Source organism: Lepidochelys kempii, chromosome 17 (assembly GCF_965140265.1).
Source record: "Lepidochelys kempii isolate rLepKem1 chromosome 17, rLepKem1.hap2, whole genome shotgun sequence".
NCBI lineage: Eukaryota > Metazoa > Chordata > Testudines > Cheloniidae > Lepidochelys > Lepidochelys kempii.
This window is the reverse complement of record NC_133272.1, coordinates 10,610,650-10,631,968: the sequence shown is the minus strand read 5'-3', so window position 1 is coordinate 10,631,968 and position 21,319 is coordinate 10,610,650. Positions and strand designations below refer to the sequence as shown.

The 21,319-nt window shown below is 45.1% G+C and overlaps 1 protein-coding gene across 10 annotated transcripts in view; it reads right to left on the bottom strand.

Annotated features, from left to right (window-relative positions):
* Nucleotides 1-21,319, bottom strand: part of RAP1GAP2 (RAP1 GTPase activating protein 2) — a 265,418-nt gene that overhangs the window by 169,873 nt on the left and 74,226 nt on the right. For 2 of the 10 annotated variants that reach the window (XM_073315720.1, XM_073315719.1), the window contains exon 3: nt 12,971-13,261. The exons of the other annotated variants lie outside the window; for them this stretch is intronic. In XM_073315720.1, coding sequence (XP_073171821.1) covers nt 12,971-12,987 — 17 coding nt within the window. In that variant the 5' untranslated portion in view covers nt 12,988-13,261. The remainder of the gene's footprint in view (nt 1-12,970; nt 13,262-21,319) is intronic. 10 annotated transcript variants of the gene reach the window in all.

Genomic DNA, 21,319 nt, shown 5'->3' with positions numbered 1-21,319 from the left:
TCAGCAACCTTTGGCACGCGGCCTGCCAGGGAAAGCCGCTGGCGGGCCGGGCCGGTTTGTTTACCTGCAGCTTCTGCAGAGTCGGCCGATCACAGCTCCCACTGGCCGCAGTTCACCGTCCCAGGCCAATGGGGGCTGCGGGAAGGGCGGCCAGCACATCCCTTGGCCCATGCCACTTCCCACAGCCCCCGTTGGCCTGGGACAGTGAACTGCAGCGAGTGGGAGCTGCGATCGACCGAACCTGCAGATGCTGCAGGTAAACAAACCGGCCCAGCCCACCAGCGGCTTTCCCTGGCAGGCCGTGGGCCAAAGGTTGCCAATCCCTGATATATATAAAATATTTTACCAAAAAATCCCAGAGCATCCAACTAGGTGTCATGACAGCCATCACTGAAATGCTGCCTATACAAAGTGCACAACAGATCAGTGCAGAAAGAGAAAAATCTCTCATCCAACTAACATTGTAGCAGGGGATTGAGGGAGGCAGCAGGTCACTGACTATGGCCTTGCCTGCCCTATAGCTATACGACAAACCCTTCTCCTAGTGGAGACTCAGCTTACACCGAGAAACGAGTCCTTCTGCCGGGACAGCTTTTACCAGTTTCCCATACAAATCAGCTAGACCAGCCAAAGGACACTGTAGTTGGTAAAACTGCATCTACACTAGGGCTTGTGCCAGCATAGCTCTGTTGGGGGAGGGGGGTGATTTTTTTCAGATTCTTACTGGATGCAGCGAGGCTGCAAAACTTTTAAGTATAGACCGGGCCTAAGTCAGAATGTAGCCAGCAGGACACCAGCTCTCCAGTGCATCTACTCCTCATTTTAAATAGCATCTGAATAAAAGGTACTTCCAGTGTCACAGGGCTGCTTTACTCCTTGCTGCAGTATTGATTGAGGTAGATGAGGCTTTCTTCGGACAACTAACAGAAGTTTCCAGATCACAGGCCCTGGTCTCATGAGGGGACTTCAATCACCCTGACATCTACTGGGAGAGCAATACAGCAGTGCACAGACAATCCAAAAAGTTTTTGGAGAGTGTTGGGGACAACTTCCTGGTGCACAAGCTGGAGGAACCAACTAGGGGCCATGCTCCTCTTGACCTGCTGCTCACAAACAGGGAAGAATTGGTAGGGGAAGTAGAAGTGGGTGGCAACCTGGGCAGCAGTGACCATGAGATGGTTGAGTTCAGGATCCTGACAAAAGGAAGAAAGGAGAGCAGCAGAATATGGACCCTGGACTTCAGAAAAGCAGACTTTGACTCCCTCAGGAGACTGATGGGCAGGATCCCCTGGGAGGCTGATATGAGGGGGAAAGGAGTCCAGGAGAGCTGGCTGTTTTTAAAGAAGCCTTATTGAGGGAGCAGGAACAAACCATCTCGATGTGCGGAAAGAATAGCAAATATGGCAGGTGACCAGCTTGGCTTAACAGAGAAATCTTTGGTGAGCTTAAACACAAAAAGGAAGCTTACAAGCAGTGGAAACTTGGACAGATGACTAGGGAGGAGTATAAAAATATTGCTCGAGCATGCAAGGGTGTAATCAGGAAGGTCAAAGCACAATTGGAGTTGCAGGTAGCAAGGGATGTGAAGGGTAACAAGAAGGGTTTCTACAGGTATGTTAGCAACAAGAAGGTCAGGGAAAGTGTGGGACCCTTACTGAATGGGGAATGCAACCAATGACAGATGATGTGGAAAAAGCTGAAGTACTCAATGCTTTTTTTGCCTCGGTCTTCACGGACAAGGTCAGCTCCCAGACTTCTGCACTGGGCAGCACAGTATGGGAAGGAGGTGAGCAGCCATCAGTGGTGAAAGAACAGACCGTAAGTTACAAGTAGGGATGTACATGATGCCCACAATACAATGGGCCAGATCCTCAGGTGGAGTAAAGCAATCTAGCTCAATTGTCTTAAAGTGCTGAGAGGTCACTTTACACCAGTTGATGACCTAGTCCAACATCCTAATTCAACGTGACGGGTTTTGACTTATTCCACTCCCAAACATCTGGTTTTGTCAATGACTGGACCACGTTACTGTAATGAGCTGCAGAGTCTTTGTGCATGGTCTGGCAGAAAAGTAATGAATCAAAGTCTACCTCAAAGACAAAAAACATCATTATAAAATATAGGCTAATATGAGAAGTGTGAGTCCCTTAGAACTCAATGAAGGGATGTGAAAGTAATTGCGGAAGAAGAAGAGTTATTATTAGGTGAGCTCTAATGAGATATAGTACATTCAGATGCCTAATAGGTGACAAAACATAACCTAGGTGTCCATCCAGCCCGGGATACCTGGGAAGGAAAGCAGAAAGACTTCAGTGGGCTTTTGGGAATGTAATCTAAACATCTAACCCCATCCTCTCATTACGACTATGTTATTACAAAAAAGTTCATTTAAATGTCACACTGAAATTGCTACTGAGGTCCTGCTCATTCAGTTTCCAGCTACTGGGAGCCAGTTTGAACCCCCAGAGGCATCAATTACCGGGAAGCTTTTATGCACACATTTATCTTTCAAAATTATGATTAGGCCCAGGTATTCTATCTCTGGGAAACTTTATAGATGCTTGTAAGAGTAAAGGCAGTAAAACACATTGGTATCGCTTCGACTCTCAGAAGCTACAAGCTATAGTTCCCACTGGAGGAAAGAGGAATAACTGGGAATAGTGAATTCCCTACTGGCTTTACAGTATAGGGATGGCTTTACCTAATGAAAGAATACACACGCACACTTGTATATATCACTACACCTGCCACAGAAAGGCAACCCCCTCTGGGGTAAAACAGCAGCTGTTCAAGACAGGCGGTAAAGAATACCGTAGCTATTTGGAAGTCAAGTGGTTAGAAAGCAATTATCTGAGCTAAAATTTGTCCAAGTCACAATGGCTGGCAATCCTACTGCAGTGAAACATACTATGGGATCTTTAATGACTACAGGTAATCAATACCCCTTAGATTTAGATGTCAGCTAAAATGGGGGTAATAAAGGTAACACACTGGTTCTGTGTTATCTCCGTTCTTTACAGGGTAGCGGCTCCTTCGTTTTAGGAAACTGGGGCATAAATTTTAAAATGTAGTCTTCTGCCTTCTCAGTTATAGTTGCCTTTGCCAAAGCAATAGCCATATGAGATACACGAAAACTCAAACCAAACAACTGCAGAGGAAAACGTGGCTCATTAATGACACCAAATTAGAGGCGGTTTCAGTTGTCTGCAAAACATTATGGAATTATAGATGAGATTATTGTCAGCGGGACCAGGAGAGTGGTAATATGTAAAGCTCAGAGGATTTTGCCGTAATTAAATGAACTACACGCACATCAATAGAAATTAATATCATTGATGAAAGAAACATCAGACATGGAGAAATTTAGCTTAAGGGTGAGAAAAGCATTCAAAATAGGTGGAAATTATTTAATATGCATCATCTCTGTCTCAGCTGGATGTCCAATTAATTATCCTCTGAGATTCAAAGTGAATTTAAGGATTCTGGGAAGTTTAAGAGTTCTTTGTAAATAAAATAGTACTCCCCCCGCCCCCCAAGACCCAACCACTACTTTTTATTCAGGTCACTAGCTCTGCCAAAAAAATCTCTCGGATACTATGTCCCCCTTAATCATATACTGTGGCCTATCATGATATGCTCATTTGGATCCAAATGGTCTATAATAAAAGTCAGAAGCATAAGAGAAAAAGGCATAGTCTTGTGGTACAGTTCTGGGACAATAGGTTAAGAAATGGGTTCTTTTCCTGCAGGACATTTCAATTCTAATGAAAAACCAAAAGGTTTTTGGACAAAAAATGAAAATTCAGTTTCCAAGTTTTCAATTTTTTAACAAAAAGTTGAAATTTTCTACAGAAAGCAGACAGTTTCTGCAGAGTTTTGTTCAGTTGAAAACTAAGTTTTCTTCAAAAAGCAGTTTTAATGAGTAATTTTTGACCAGCCCTAATTCCTGGCACAGACTTCCTGTGCAGGCAAGTCATTTGTTTCCTCTGTACTTTAGTCTCCCATCTGTAAAACTGAGATAATAATACTTCCCTATTTCACAGAGATGGGGGAGGACAAACCAATAGAGAAAGGATTTCACTCATCTTTTGAGAGGGGCTCACAAACTGTGATGACAGAGACCATAACAGAACCCTGATAAGTCGTTGCAGAGGGAGGATGAAATATGTGTTCTTTATGTTATTACTGAGACCGACTAAATTGCATTTTAACAGACACCACTCCCTGGGATAACTGACTGGTCAGCAGTATATCTATTTCAAGACCGGCTGGAGGTGCGGGCACTGGGTTTGGGGTGCAGGAGGGTGGTCCACGCTGGGATTGAGGGGTTTGGAAGGTGGGAGCAGGATCAGGGCTGGGACAGGGGTTAGGGTGTGGGAGAGGGCAGGGATGCAGGCTCTGGGCAGCGCTTACCTAAAGCATCTCCTGGAAGCAGCGGCATGTTCCCTCTCTGGTTCCTATGCAGAGGCACGGCCAGGCGACTCTGCATGCTGCCCCATCCGCAGGCACTGCCCCCGCAGCTCCCATTGGCCACGGTTCCCGGCCAATGGGAGCTGCAGAGACAGCGCTTGGGGCAGCATGCAGAATCCCCTGGCAGCCCCTACACATAAGAGCTGGAGGGGTGACATGCCACTGCTTCCAGGAGCCGTGCAGAGCCACAGCAGGCACCCTGCCTTAGCTCCGCTGCGCCGCTGACTGGACTTTTAACAATCCAGTCAGCAGTGCTGACCAGAGCCACCAGGGTCCCTTTTCGACCAGGTGTCCTGGTCGAAAACCGGACACCTGGCCATCCTAGTTAGGCAGCTCGGACTAGATGATCCCAATGGGCCCTTCTGGCGTTGGAATCTCTGACTCTCACAACCACTAAACACACCCAGGACTCCTGGTATGTCCAGCAAAAGCAGATCTAGCACCATCTAGTGGTATAAAATATTCTTACATACCGGCTTTTCTGATCTACAGTATTTCTTCCCTTTACAATGTGTTTGCCTCTTACATTAGGCAGCATGATTTGACATTCTTTATACCCGTGTTTGGGCAGGGAGTTTTATTTCCATCTGAGTGCATCAGCTCATTCAGAAATATAAATCAACCCAACAGAGTCACAAGAGCCCTATTACAATCAGTAGTTAACTTATCAATTGTACATGGCAAAAATAAATCCTTAGAAACCTTAATCTGCAGGGAGAGGGATTCATAATATGGGTCTGACATTTTGAGGCAATTTGCATTGCCTTTCAAACAATTATTTTGGTGGTGGTTTCTAGAAGATTTTGAGGGAAAAGCAAGAACCCCCTAAACTAACTGCGATTATCATAGATATGGCTGTTTCTGTGTGCATTTGCATGCCGTCCCAGAGTCTTCAAATTCTATTTAACTTGCAGGGAGGGACTCACCCTTATTCAATGAACTACACACTGCAGGGTAGGGGATCTCCTTCAGAACAGAGAGAATCCGAAGCCTTGAGAACCAGATCAGTATATATAGGCCAAGCCCATCCCTTGGTGAAACAGGCGAAGATGTGGGATGCTGCCATTGTGGAGTGGTTACAATACTTATTAGTGGTATGGCAACAAGTGAGTTCTGCAGGATTTTCAAAGCAGCTGGCAATATAACTCTTCCACCTCCCCACCTATGATAATGCATTTTGTCTATGCCGCCTGTCCCTGTTTTGTCCTTTTTATAGTCTCCATTCACTAGCTCCCAGCTGAAACACAATATGTTGGTTACTATGGAAACCACCATGGTATGGGCAAAGCTTAGTGGCATCTCAGATCAAAGCACAGAGAAAATTAGTTTGCGGAATGATTATATCATAGGCTGGTGAGTAGAGCATTGACACAGTGGTCCCCATACAAAATATAGGAGACTGGCTGTGGCCACACAGAGGCGACTGGCATGTGCGCCCCCACTTTAGATGCACGTTACTGCAGAAAATCTACCTCAACGCACCCCTGTAAAAGGATATTTCGGTGCAGAGGTGACGTTAGTTATCTGTAGATGTCTCAAACCATGCTGGTGATTTGGTTTGGTTTTATTTTTTTGGTGGGGTCTAAAAAGTAACTGTAGAACAGCACCACCATGTGGACACTGCAGGTACCTAAAAGGAAGTAAGCTGGAGAGGGAGAGAGAATTTAGGAGCTCTCTCTTAGAAAGATGCTAAATCCAGTTTATCCACATAACAGTCGAATAAGAGTGATCAGGGATTCCCTGCTATCTCAAGAACACTGCAGTAGCTAGCAAGTCCTATAACCACTGTTGCTTAACCCCTTTAGAACAGCCTCAATAACTTGAACCACGCCTGCAGCTTGCACCGGACGGCTCCAACAATATTCAGTATTTGCATTTGCTCCTTTACTTGGTATTAGCAGCAGTTCTTTATCCTTTCTGTGGGCCTGACAAGAGAGGGCAGCATCTCTCACTCCGACCCACTACAGACTGCACCACATGTATATCACCATGTAAAATATAGTGATTAAGCTCTTCTGTGCCTGTTGAAAAGTTCAGTGTTAAGGTCACATTTTGAGACTTCACCCTTCAAAACACACATCCCCTGGCCAATTAGCCAGAGCGTCAAAAATACACCACGGACGCTGCATGTTTCCACCACGGTTTGCACATTAAGGAGCAAATCAGGAAATGAGTTTGCTGTAATATTGTCCTGGTTTCATGAGGTGCTTTTTACTCGAGCAGGGTGGAGTCCTTGGTCATTGTGGTTGAGACACAGCTGATGTGAAAGCGGTTGGAGACTCAAACTGAAAGCACAAAATGTTGCTTGTTTGTCATTTTTCAGGTCGGTTTCACTTCCTGTGTTTAGCATGTGTCCAGCAGTCAACACCAGTAGTTCTGTCCATCCCCCACCCTGAATGCAGACATTAAAACCTCTCTTGCCATGCAGATGCAGCCTGTCATTATCAATGAGGCTGTGTGCTAGTTTCCCTGGGCAAAAACAAAATGCAACAAATTTGGGCTTTTTGCCTGTTGCCCGCAAAGAAATCAATTTATAAACCGTGGACCCATAATCACAGAAGTCAGATATGAGGCAGATTTATTAGTGTTGGTGTATTTAATACTCACAGGACTTGAGTTTTCACCATTAGATGGTCCATCCAGTGTGTAGACAAGGTTTATCCTACTACTGTGATAGCAAAATGTAAGGTTTCAGAGTAACAGCCGTGTTAGTCTGTCTATGCAAAAAGAAAGGGAGTACTTGTGGCACCTTAGAGACTAACCAATTTATTTGAGCATGAGCTTTCGTGAGCTACAGCTCACTTCACCGGATGCACTTCATCCGATGAAGTGAGCTGTAGCTCACGAAAGCTCATGCTCAAATAAATTGGTTAGTCTCTAAGGTGCCACAAGTACTCCCTTTCTTTTAGCAAAATGTAAATTATTGCTCTTGTAATGCAATCTGTAACTCAGATTTACTCTTCAAATCGTCCCTGCCCTCAGCCCTCGTTCCTGAGCTATAAACACCAAGACGTTGATATATTTGGGGCAAGATCCACAGCAGGTGTAAATTAGCATATCTCCATTGACTCCAGTAGAGAGTTGCCTGTTTACAACAGCTGATGATTAGGACCTAGAAGTCAGTGTTAAATAAAACCTCCTACATTAGAAAGAGATTAATAATAAATCTTTTCTCTCCTCTTTATTATACAGGAGAATCTATTTTAAGAGACTACCCAAAGGAACAGCAGAAATCGAATACCTGGTAGAGGCGGGTCTTTATATACAGATCAAATTAAAATGTACTGGAAATAATAGGAATGCTTTAAAGTTGTCTCAAGATAGGATATCGCCTATTCAGGGTGCGCTGTATTATGAGCCTTGCCATACAGGTTTGTCTAAGAGAATGTGTTCATATTGTATCTGCGTGTGATTCTCTTATAATAGGATGCAAAACTCACGACAAAACCCCAAACCACAAGAAACTTGCCTGGTGTTGGAATCTGTTACATATGCAGAACAGCCGAGGTTTATCAAAAGACTCACAAATCCTGTGAGCAAACCCAGGCAGAGTTTGAAGGGAACATCAGGCTGATTCATTTCTGGCTGTGCATTAAGACCATGAAAAATCTTTGGGGACACATCCTCAGCTGGTGTAAAAGCTCATGGCTTCATCCATCTTAGGCACTGGTCCTGGGGCATGATGCAAAACACAGCTGACACTCAAAGGTTCTGACTGAGTTTTGCTTTAAACTTTTAGGTTCTTTGGAAACAGAAACTCAAAAAGAAAACTCAGGGGTCAAGAGATAGAGAAGGAAACAATGAAATTGTTTGCAGAGACTCATACCCAAACCAATGTTTATTGCCCAGCCCTAGTCCTAAGTAAAAGATAATGTTTACCAGAGGTGTGCTCAAGCTGCAAAGTTCATATCTGTTTGGAGCCATGTTTTCTGAAGTTTGTCAGTGGATGTTATATTCAGTACACAGAGGAGATGGGTCTGTTACAGTTCTCAGCCAGAGAGCCTTGCTCTTTACCTCAAGATGTAGCGATTCACGTCTGGAGGCCTACGGCTCAATTCCTGATGGGCTGGCCAATATGGTGGTCATCGCTTGAGAGATTTGGGCAGCTGCAAGGCTCAGAATGCATCTATGAATCTTATCTTTACCCAAAGCCTCAGGGTGTTTTCAATCCATGGTCCCATCACTGAGATAAGGGCCTTCCACTAAGTCGGAGCATTTGGCTTGGACCCATCTCAAATTTAACAAATATGTAACCATCGGTTTAGACAGGCCCTATCCTTTCTCTGTGTTTGCAGAACTACAGAGCTGTCCATTTGGCTCCCCCCGTGCCTTATGCAATTATCCATCCTATAATGTGACGAAGAAACACTACTTATGTAGCAACGTATGGGGCTAGATCCTAGCTCTCTCTCTCTCTCTCACACACACACACACACACACACACACACACCCCCACACCCCACGTGAGCAGCTATTTTCCCTCACTCCTAAGCCATGGCTTTAATAATTAATTTAATAATAGACTATGTGGGGAGGAGAGTATTTCTTCTAGAAATTTCACTCAACTGATTCTACAGCCAAACACCAAACAAGAGAAAAAACAAATGAAACCTGCTTGTCATCTCCCTGTTGGAGAGACTGATGTTTTGCAACAGTTTTATGGTTCATCTATGTGTAATTTCCAGCCTTCTGTTTGAATAAAGATGTATTCTGATTCTCCATCAACTTAATAAATCTAACTCTCTCAGTATTTTCTTTTAAAGGCTTTAGTAATAAATGCCATAAGGTTACAGGGTGAAATTTTACCCCATATAGAGAGCATGTGCACCACTTAAGTTACCACTCAAGAAAGAGATCTTGGAGTCATTGTGGATAGTTCTCTGAAATCATCCACTCGATGTGCAGCAGCAGTCAAAAAAGCCAACAGAATGCTGGGAATCCTTAAGAAAGGGACAGAAAATAAGACAGAAAATATCATACTGCCTCTATATAAATCCACAGTAGGCCCACATCTTGCATACTGTGTGCAGATGCGGTTACCCCATCTCAAAAAAGATATATTAGAATTGGAAAAGGTTCAGAAAAGGGCAAGAAAAATTATTGGGAGTATTGAATGGTTTCCTTATGAGGAGAGATTAATAAGACTGGGACTTTTCAGCTTGGAAAAGAGACAGCTAAGGGGAGATATGATTGTGGTCTATAAAATCATGACTGGTGTGGAGAAAGTAGATAAGGAAGTGTTTACTACTTCTCATAACACAAGAACTAAGGGTCACCAAATGAAATTAATAAGCAGCAGGTTTAAAACAAATAAAAGGAAGTATTTCTTCACACAACACACAGTCAACCTGTGGAACGCCTTGCCGGAGAATGTTGTGAAGGCCAAGATCATAACAGGTCTCAAAAAAGAACTAGATCAGATCATGGAGGACAGGTCCATCAATGGCTATTAGCCAGGATGGGCAGGGATGGTGTCCCTAGCCTCTGTTTGCCAGAAGCTGGGAATGAGCGACAGGGGATGGATCACTTGATGATTACCTGTTCTGTTCATTCCTTCTGGGGCACCTGGCACTGACCACTGTTGGAAGACAGATACTGGGCTAGATGGACCTTCGGTCTGACCCATTAGGGCCATTCTTATGTTCTTTATGTTGCGTACTTTAGCCCAGCCTGTGTGTTTCACACTCTCGCTGTGCTCATTACTATATTTTGGAGGAGGAGTGTCGACAGGCTGTTGTGGAAGCTGCAGAATGGATCGCCTTTCACCAAATTCTTTTTCAAGCGGTGCTTAGACCTTTCCCTGGCCCTCCCCACAGAGGTGAATGTCACCCATAATGCATAATTCGCTAGAGATCATTCATCTCTCATCTCTCTCAGCCTGTTGGGTTCAAGAAGAATACATGGCACTACATTTGCAAGAGTCATTGAAAGGACTGCACCAGCAAAATATTTACATGCTAGACATGGGCCCAGACTGCAAACTGGAGATCAAGATCCAGACCTGAACTTCCCCAAAGTTTGGAGTGGTTTGAACCCAGGGTTTTGGTTTAGCCCAGTATAGATCAGCTACAGTGTTCAGCTCTGCCTCCAGCCTGGATTCCACAATTCTCCGAAGTTTCAGGGTGTTTAGGTTTGGACCCACGTTTAGTGTGCACGCGCAAACACACACGCACAGGTAAGGCAACATGCAAAACGCATGTTCATGCCAGCACTGCAGAGCCTGGCACGTTTGCATGTAAATACCCACTTGGAGAGGTGGTAATAAAATCAGAAGAATTTGCATAAAGACAATCCATTCTACAGACCTTGCTCCCAAACCAACTTGCCCCCAAGAACATAGAAATGAATGCAGAAAAATTGCAACAACCAGTGGGTAACCCGTTAAGCTACATCATTCCCATTTCTGCCATTAGCTCTGCTCTTCCCCGTCAAATATTAAAAAGCCCTGAGACTGGGCACATTTCACTTTATAAAGGTTAAGCAAATCACTCAATATTTTTCTACTTCCATCTTCAGCACTCTTGAGCCCATTATCAGCAGACATTCGCACTCATAATTCATCTGAATTTTCACTTGTACACACATTAACGCTCTTGGTAATTTGATGTACAGGGCTCTTCCCTTCCACACTACTATTTTACAAGATATTCTCCATGGTTTTCTAGGAAAAACAGAAATTGGCTTTCATTGGGGGTTATATTTTATATCTGTGATTTCTCTTTAGACCCCACTTGTGGCTAAGAGCAAACACCCCAATCTGGTTATTCTCCCTTGATGTAGAATCAACAGGCAAGTAGTTAATTAACCCCCTGACTAAACTATATGTCCATACTCAAGCCCAGGGACAGAGTAAAACTCCTTATTGAGGGAAGAGGGGTCCATGCCAATTTGGATCTAGACACTGGGACCTAGACACTAAGATCTAGACACTGAGTTCAAATTACTAAGGAAAAACATTAGCATGATAAAAGCAAAGCAATACAAACCATACACACCTCTGCATATTACTGTAGCAGATGACTTGCCACATTTCATATCACTCGCTGCAACTGCACCTGAGCAGAAACAATTACCCTCTGGGAACTAATGGAGTACCTCAACAAAAAAATGGTGAAAACAAAACAACAAGGAGACCAGTAGAGACGGGTCTGTACCAAAATCCCAGATCCATGCACCCCGAATTTTAAGTTTAAAACTTGATCTGAATTTTGAACCTCTCTAAATTACCAGCAGTACAGTTCTGTGTAAGCCCCTAATTTGTTTTATTGATTTCAATTTTTAAAATGCAACCACAGCACCCCATACAATGCTCTGGGAACCCATCCCCTAAATTTAAAGTCACAATATAAAAAAAGGACTGCCCATAAATATATCCACTTCAGGCCACCCCTCTCCTACCTCAACTAGGTTGGGAGACAGAGGAAGATGGGCTTTGCAATGCGCCTGTGAGGTGAATAGGTCTGACCTCTTGCATTGATCAGAACGTGAAGCATAAAGGTAAAAATCTTTCTGAGCCATCCCTGTGCACCGAGACGTTTGCAGAGATAGAGTTGCATTTGCAGATTAAATATTGGCGTGCTAAAATGTTTCCCATAAGAGAATGCAGCCTCCCTGTTCACCTAGCAATTTTAAAGGAAACTAATTTTGTGTACAATGACCCCATTCCGTTCTTGGTTTTTCAGTCTCCATAACTCATTCATTCAGTCCTTGCCTTATTACAGGAGAAAATTGGTGTCAACTTTGGTAATCATTTTCGTGATGTGGACACTTCTTTACTGAGATCTCCCAAACTTGTTTCACAGAGTCCACAAAGCAGTCAGTGGATGCATCATCTTTAGGTTACTAGTGACTTGGGATGCTTTTGATCTGCCCACCTAGCAGTGAAAGGAGATGGACTGCACAGCAGAGACTAAGTCTGAGATTTCTCAGAGGGCCTAATTTTAGGGCTTGTCTACATATGGAGTTATTCCGGAATACGAGTGCCTAGGCAGGGAGTCAGTCAGGAATAGCTACTGCGCTTTAAATTCACACCCTACCTGAATCCAAATTAAATTTCAAGTGTAGACAAGCCCTTAGATAAAATGTAAAAATTTACTTTGGTGTGGTGCAAAATACTTTCCAAGTCCTATTTACAAAGAAGGATCACGAGCTGCCTTTTTCTCTCCCACAAACATCACTGTCCTCATAGTGAACCTTAAAAGATCTTTTCCCCCTGGATCTGTACAGTAACAAGCCAGCAGAGTCTTTGCAAGTATCCCCTTGCAACACAGATACAGGAGTCCTCCCCTTCCCCAGTATCCCAAGGGCCTCATCCCAGGATCATGAAGAACTGACGTCTACAGCAAACTGTACAATGCGATCATTAAGCCTCTGTGAATCCTCCTTCAGAAAACAAAGGGAGTGGTGGAAACGTGTCCTCAGCAACTCTCTGACTTCTAAAGCTTTCTAGAGTGTCACAGCAGGCCACAGCAACAGAATACACTAAAAAAGAACAACTCACCAGAGCTTCCTGTGCATGCTGATGGCTGAAGGGGGAATATGACAGGTTATCCGTGGCTAGGGTGCTACCAGGAGGCAGCAGCCAGTCGACGCTTTGACTTCATGCAGTGTCACTTGCTAGTTGCATCTCAAGGTAAGCTTACTTTAATAAAATTAGGCCAACCAAATTGCTAACGAAGACGCCAGCAGTACGAATCTGCCTTTTCTTCTCCAGCACTCCCACTTTGTAATGTCTCCTCATTTTCTCTAAGTTCAAATCCCTCACCAGACATGTTCGCGGTTACCATGGTAACTAATGAAAACCAAATTTGGAAGAAGAAGAAAAAAAAAGGGAGACAAAAAATGCTTTTAAGCTCTGGAGCCACCTGTGTGTCTGAGTCTATTAATTCAAACAATAACAAACCATCTCTCAGGATAACAGACCAGAGCAAGACAAGATTCGTGCTCCCTGCAGGCTCCTCATTTGGTGCCGTTTTTTAACAATGCCCCACTGCTACAGTTAGTTCTGCAGATCATGGGTTCACACTATGATCTAGTCTGAATTGTCTCATTTTTACTTACAGGTCTCAGGCCAGACCATAGGGTGCAGCTACAACCCTCTGTTACTGATCCTCCTCTGAGCCTGATCCTCAGCGGGTATGAGCCTAGAGACAGCCGTCAGGCAAGAGACAGGCTTTCAAAAGGCACTAGTGATATGGGTGCCAAACACCTTAAGGGCCTGACTTTCAGAAGGTGGGGATTCAGTTCTTTCTGAAAATGTGGCCGCTTTAAAGGCAACTCAAAATAGGGACCCCAACACTGAGGGACACAAAATCACTAATCATTTTTTAAAATCTTGGCCTCATTAGGCCTTTTGCGCAGGACGGAGAGGCTCAAGCTTTAGCTCTGGAGTTCCTGGGTACAATACCCAATGACAACCAAGAAGACAGTGGTGGTTTTGCACCATGCCGGCCATGGAGCTGAGGTAACTGAATACAGCAGCCTAACTCCATCGTAGATGGATCTTCTAGTGTCATAAAACTGACGTACTGGCTCCTACATCAACCCGTTCCCTGCTGCCAATGTTGGGGAGACAACTGAAGGAAAGACAGTCTGGCTGAGGTGCTCCTATGCTGCAGCAATCCCCATAGGCAGCTGATGTACCCTAGAGCAGCCCTCAAGCTGCTCTAACTTACCTTTGTGCACATGGCAGCCTCAGAATTGGGACAGGAAGCAAATGGAGGCTGGAGGGTGTGGGATGTTTTGCCACCTTTGTACCAAAACCCCTAACCTGCCCTGCGTGCTCTTTGCCTGCAGCCTTGGGTTTGGGCCACCACTGTAGTTAAATATATGTACACAATACACAATTGTACGTGCTGATTTGATTTCCGAGTCCCAGGTTGGCGAGTCCAGCTCAAGTGGTTGGATTTCCCATACTCGGTATAGCTCACCCACATCTATCTATTTCCCTCCTCACTCAAGTTCTCGTTCTACTAATGCAATTTACATAATCATTTCCCATGGACAATCAAAAGGCAACAAAAAAATGCAGTACTGTGGTACCACAGAGCTGAAGACGCACAAAGCAAATATTACAATAACTTTATCTGCGGAGCCTGCAACAGCCAACACTGCATAATATTTAATCGTGAGTAAACAACAGACCCTGCAAAGCCTTAGTCATCCTGCTCTCCCATCTTCTTCTCACTCACACGGGGTTAGCCAAGGGAAACTCCACCGAGGTGGGAGAGAACCCATTGAGTTCAGTAGGACAAGTCACAAAAATAAGGATTTCTCATGAATAAGAGGACTCAAGTTTTTATTCCCATCTTCCTGATACATTAAAGTTGACTTGTAATTTCCTATTTATGGGAACAATAAAAATAACTATCAGGATAGGCTAGTTTAATCTTAAACTTTCATTTTATACATGACAGGTTTCAGAGTAACAGCCGTGTTAGTCTGTATTCGCAAAAAGAAAAGGAGGACTTGTAGCTCACGAAAGCTTATGCTCTAATAAATTGGTTAGTCTCTAAGGTGCCACAAGTACTCCTTTTCATTTTATACATGCTGTACCAAATCCAAAATGATCTCCTTTGGAAGACAGAATGGCCCTGCCGATAGGCTCCAAATCTCATTACCATTCCCCTTTAATCAGGCAATTTAAAGCCATTCCACTTTGCTTGTGACAAAGTTGCCCACTGGTAAGCCCTGGGTGAAGTGGATTTGTGACCACAACCCAAGTTTCCCTAGCATATTTGGCACTAATTGACACCACAGCTGATGGTCTAAGCAGAGCAACTGACTGGGGCCTTGGAGTCTGACCTGCCTTCCCAGCACTGTCTCCCCAGGACAAGGCTGAAAAACAACATGGACTGGAAAAATATAACAAGGTTTTCTGGCCGATAAGACAAAGTATGGGCCTGTCACTGCCCTTTTCCATGTTTCAACCCCAAATGAATGGAATTCTGGGAGTTGCAGTTCCCAGGGCTGATGGAATTGGCAGGGCTTTCAGCAGTGCATGCTGGGATAGGGAGCAGGAGATATAAGGAGCTCCATTTTCCTCACTGCAAGAGAGCTGGGGAAAGAATAAGACTTGTTGCAGTGGGAGCAAATTGTCCCCCTTCACTGACCGTATCAGGAAAAAAGAAATTTTAAAGTGACCTTTCCATGTTTTTCCAGAACCAACGTAACTAGCTGTAGTGAACTAATCCTGCTCCTGAATTCCAGTCATTCACAAAGGAATTAAATGCAGTTTATTCTGACTCTTAAATAACCCTCTCATTAGTGGCATGTGTAATTTATGAAAAAATAAACAAAATTCAAAGGGAGACACAGAAAGCGACGGGCCCTACAGTCTTTACCAGAGCTGGGATACGATTGTGTCATTCAAGCACCAAGAACAAACCGCATCCTGCAAACCACGCATACAAGGGAAACAGCATCACATGCTTCCGAGAGATATCAATGGAAGTGTCCGTACTCAAATCATTCCACACAACCGTTCGGCCCAGACCTCCCACAGTGAAACGGGGTTTGACTCTCCCCCCACCCGCACACACCCCACTCCACAGCTTCCTGAAATTCATCTGTCACACAAACAGTTGTTTTCACACATCTCTGGGCCGAGTCCTGAGAGGTGTTATGTGACACCTGGGTCATGCTGAGGACCCTCAACGCCCTTTGAAGTCAATGAGCAAGATCAGGGTCATAGAATATCAGGGTTGGAAGGGACCTCAGGAGGTCATCTAGTCCAACCCCCCGCTCAGAGCGGGACCAATCCCCAATTTTTGCCCCATATCCCTAAATGGCGCCCTCAAGAATTAAACTCACAACCCTGGGTTTAGCAGGCCAAAGCTCAAACCCGGACATCTGCTAAAGTACAGCATATATTCTGGTATCACAAGTAACACGGAGACAGGACTTGATTCTGAACACCTCTTGCTCAGCAATTGTCTTGGGTTCAGGATCTTAATGAGATCCCATGCGAATTAATGTAATGGTGCACTGCGGACGGCACACTACAGAATTAACCAGCCACGAGCTCTATCTATACAGTAAATATCTATCTCCCGTTTCTATTTTAGGTGTTTCTAAGGTGCCCGTTGCTGTAGTATCTAAGCACCCAAAATTGGGTTGTGTTGCTTTTCCAGTGTTTTATGCAAGAACACGTGAATTCTGCCCACACCAAGAGGCAATGATTCCAGATTTGTACCCGATCTCCACCTGCCCATTTATTTCAACATTAACCAAGGTTATAGGCTGGGAATATCATCAAGAGGCATAAGCACAAAGCACAGAGGAGTCAGGCATTAATACGAAGGCAGCACAGCTGCCTTCAGAAGGGAGTCTGTCAGACCCATGGGTGTCTTACCATGGCTTTCACAGCATAAGGACGTGAACCTGTACACGCTTATTGTCTACGCCAGTGGTTCTCAAACTGTGGGTCGTGACTCCATTTTAATAGGGTCGCCAGAGCTGGCACTAGACTTGTTGAGGTCCGGGGCCTAAGCCTGAGTCCCCCTGCCCTGGCCCAAAGCCCGAGGGCTTCAGCCCTGGGTCATGGGGCTCAGGTTACAGGCCCCCAGCCTGAGGCTGAAGCCTTTGGGCTTCTACCTTGCCCTCCACCAGTCCAGAGCGGCAGGGCTCTGGCTTTGTCCCCTCACCCCCACCCGAGGCGACAGGACTTACACAGGCTCAGGCTTCGGTCCCCCGTTCTGGGGGTCATGGTGCAATGAAGTTTGAGAACCCCTGGTCTGTGCTAAGTGGCATGAGGAGTTCCACCACAGCTTGGGGGTAAACGTGAACAGGATTGGGCTCATGGATGGTGGGAGAAGGCAGGCCAGTGGGAAGGGTGGGGGTTAGCACCCTTCAATGGAAATATTGACGGGGGGAGCTATGTTTCCACCCCTGTGCATCATTCCTCGTAAACTGTGCATATGTGGAGGGGGTAGAGGTGGGAGCGGACCCAGAGGGGCTGCAGCAGCTGCCATGGCACCCAGGATTTGGCCAGGGAACAGGTAGGAACCCACCCATCCCCAAGTTTCAGCATCCCCCTCCCACACTCCACCAACTATTCCTGACACCCCTACCTGCCAAGCATGTCCACTCTACCCCCACATTCAAAGTGAGCTTCTGCCACCACTGATCATGCCCTGTGTTTGTGGAGAAGGTGCAGCCATTTTTACAGGAAACCAGCATTTGGGCCATTATGTTCACTAAGCCCTGATCTGGGTCCCATTTAAATTAATAGCAAAACTCTCCTTGATATCAGTAGGAGCAGGACTGCTTTACTAAGAAATTGCGCATTGGGTGAACTCTGCCAGTTACAGACTTTATTACTAAGTATTAGTTTTGTCTCCATGGCACCCAGAGATCAAGCAGGGTTGGGGACCCATTCTGCAAGGTGATGTGTGAACATATATGAGTAACAAACAGCCCCTGGCCCAAAGGCGTGAGCATGTAATGCCCCAGTCCTGCAACTGGACCCATGTATGCGACCCTTGTACTCACATGGAGCCCCAATTAACTGTAACCGGTTCCACATGGCGGCTGGAATCCGCCTGCACAGATGCAATTGCAGGATTGGGGCCAAAATCTGCAACTGCTGAATGTTCATTCACTCCCACACTTTTGAAACAAACATTGATGTTCTAAGTGACCCCTGCCTTGCATAAAGCAGCTCGTCATTTTATTAGCAAAATACAAAGGAAAAAATTGCCTAAGCCCAGAAAAATGCACTCCGGCTAGAAGGCTGCCATAATCATTTATTTTTAAATAGAGGGTGTTTTTTAAAGCTTCACACAAATATCTAATGTGGCTCAAGCTGGGCACACATTAGAGAAAAACATTTAATGAGGCAGTCTGCCCACAAACCAGCAGTATTGTGAATTTCAGAAAATAATTAGCTGCAAATAGTGAGGATTAAACAAACTTCTCTGGATGTTCACCAAAACATACTGAGCCAAACCCGCCTCTATGCAGAGGGCCAGGAGGAGGCCTACACACTGCACAAGTGATGCGTGAGTTTGAACTGACCCTGTGCACTGAGCTGAGTATCACCCACGCTGGGTCAGTGCACCTCCATGCTACCCCGAACACCACCACCCCTCCACCAGGCTCTCCCAACACTGCCCTGTGTGCGGCTGCTCAAACGAGCCCATTACTCGCCCTTGGCTCCTTTGGGCAGGGTTAGCTAAACTCCCGGTAGTTGAGATGCCTGAGTAGACGTGCAGAGAGCAGTCAGAGTGTAACCCATCAGCAACTCTGTTACCTGTCCCCCTCTGTGCCTGATCTGCAGAGGATGGGACAGTCCCACCGAGCGAGTCTTGACTCTTTAGCTCATGCTTTTAGCTCCGGTGTGTCAACCAAGATGGAAGCCATCACAGTAGCACCACTGTCAATGCTAGGAAACCCAGACAGGGGACACCAGGCAGCCTGAGGCCACGTTGGAGGGGGAAAGAGTACGCGCTGTGCCTGTAGAAAGGAGCAGCAATTACTGCTTCGGTACCTACTTCCTCCACAGAACTGCCCCTGGGACAAGCACCCTCTACCACTCATTGCACAACCGTGGCTTCAAAAGCCACAATACAGCCTTAGGCTTGCATTGAGGAATGTGGGGCAAGAGGTCCACGACATCGTCCACTGAGAGATCTGTGGGAGAAGCCTCACAAACACTACTCACAGCGCAGCTCAATTGAATGGTTCCCTAGGAAGCAAGGGCCCGATCCTCAGTTGGTGAGTGGGGGCTTAGCTCTACTGGCTTTAATTTCCACATGCTGAGGATCTGGCCCCACGACTCTCATCATGGCTTCTTGCTGGCAAGTCACCTTGCCCTTTATCTGACAATTTGTCACATCGAATCCCGTCAGCTGAATGTCACACAACGCGGCTTTGAATGTGAGAGTTGACTTGAGTCTATGGGATGCGACACTGACTAGACAGGGGCAGGGGAGGGGAGGGAGAAAGGGGTTTTGTTGGGTTTCTCTTCTTTTTTGTGTGTGAAAAACTTGCATTTTTTAGGTCGCAGGATCAACTCGTTGCCACGAACATCACAGTCCTTATACAGAAGGGAAAATCATGTCCTGCCCCTTTACAAGTTGAAACAACATGCAAATGCCTCTGATCCCCACTGCAGCCTTTCTGCATACAGGTGAATTTTATCCACCAGACATTGCACCACTGTTTATCCAAAATCCTCACCCTTTCAAATAGATGGGATGTTTCTATGGCCTGGTCTACGCACCGATTTTGTATCAGTCGCACTATGTCAACTGAGGGTGTGATATTTTACCCAAATTAGTTACAGTGGTACAGTCCCTGGTGTGGACTCAGCTCAGTCAGTGAAAGGGTCCCTTAGTTCCTTCCCCATATGGAAATAATTAGACATAGGAACCTTTATACTGCTCTAACTGCATCCAAATTAAAGGAATTGAGAGGCTTTAACTATATTTATGGCTCAGTCTTCACTACAAAGTTAAACTGGCAAAGCTTTGTTGGCTAGGAGTGTGGGGAAAAAAAATCAACCGCCTAGATAACAAATAAGCTGTCAAATCCCTCCTCCCCCTGTAGACATGACTATGCTGAGAGAAGAGTGTCTGTCACCATACCTAATGTTGTTCACGGAGGTGATATTACTGGCCAGTATAATTCCTCCATCTGTCAGCATATGCGGTGTCTAAGCCAACATGGCCAGAATGGCACAGGCTCCGTAGCGTAGACATAGCTGGTATTGTGAGAGTTGTACAGCTTTGGCATTTAGACCTGGTCTAAGACATTTGGTAAACCAGGGTTGGGTTGCTTGTGATCCTGAAAAAAGGAACAGACCCTAAAATGGACTGTTTCGTTCCAGAAGCCAACATGTACAATTCCTATGGAGACACTCTTGGGGCTTCAGTGAACCAAGAAGTACTTGTCTCGAACAGTAGCTATTAGCTGAGAGCAATGAAAAATTCAGTGATTTAATAGCTGATTATCTCCCGCAAAAGCCATCATTCAATGAACCTTTGCTGACATTTCATAAATGCTTAAAATATCATTTCTTAGCTACCGCCCGGGAGGTGATAGTTTTCATTTCTCTGTCATGACTTGAAGGCTTCAGAGGCGCACAGAATCAATTTCCTTGCAAGAAATTCATCTCCACAGGCTGTTTGAGAGAACAAGCCTGGCTGACCTAACCCGCCCCCCTTCAGCCCATCAGCAGACAGCTAATTGGATTTCTGACGTAATTGAAGCGAATAACACCAGAGAAGAAGAAAAGCTGTGCAATCCACTAATTTCTGAGTGGAGAAAAAGAAGAGAGGTCTCTTGCTCTCAATTTGGCCTCTGTTATGTCATATGAGTCCACGTATGTGTGTATATAGATGTGAGAGAGAGAGAGATCACACAATCAAATAATTTTGCTGTGATTAAAAATATATTCTGAAAAAAAGAATGCCAGATATTGGTCTCCATCAAAGTGGGAGTTCAGTCAGAAGTGATACGCAGATGTGATGCTGATAAGCAATGCAAAATGGAAATGATGAGCATGTTAAACGTAACTAGCCCTTAGAACTGATGCTGGGGCTTTGCCATAATAAACCCCAATCCTAAAGCAGGATAACAAGAATGAAACCCATGGCGGTGAATGAATGTCATGGGATGGTCCGTCCAGAAGAGGATCATGAAAAGCATCCCACCCCCAACAAAAAACAGAAGAGGTCAATGGCAAATTGAAGCAGATAGCCTCCATTTATTATGGGCCTGATCCTATTGTAGTCTGTAAGAAAAAGATCCCCATTGTCTTTCATGGGCTTTGGATCGGGCCCTAATTTTTCACAATGATGTAAACTGAAGATGTCATCATTCAATATTTACAGCCCTGTGATTTTCC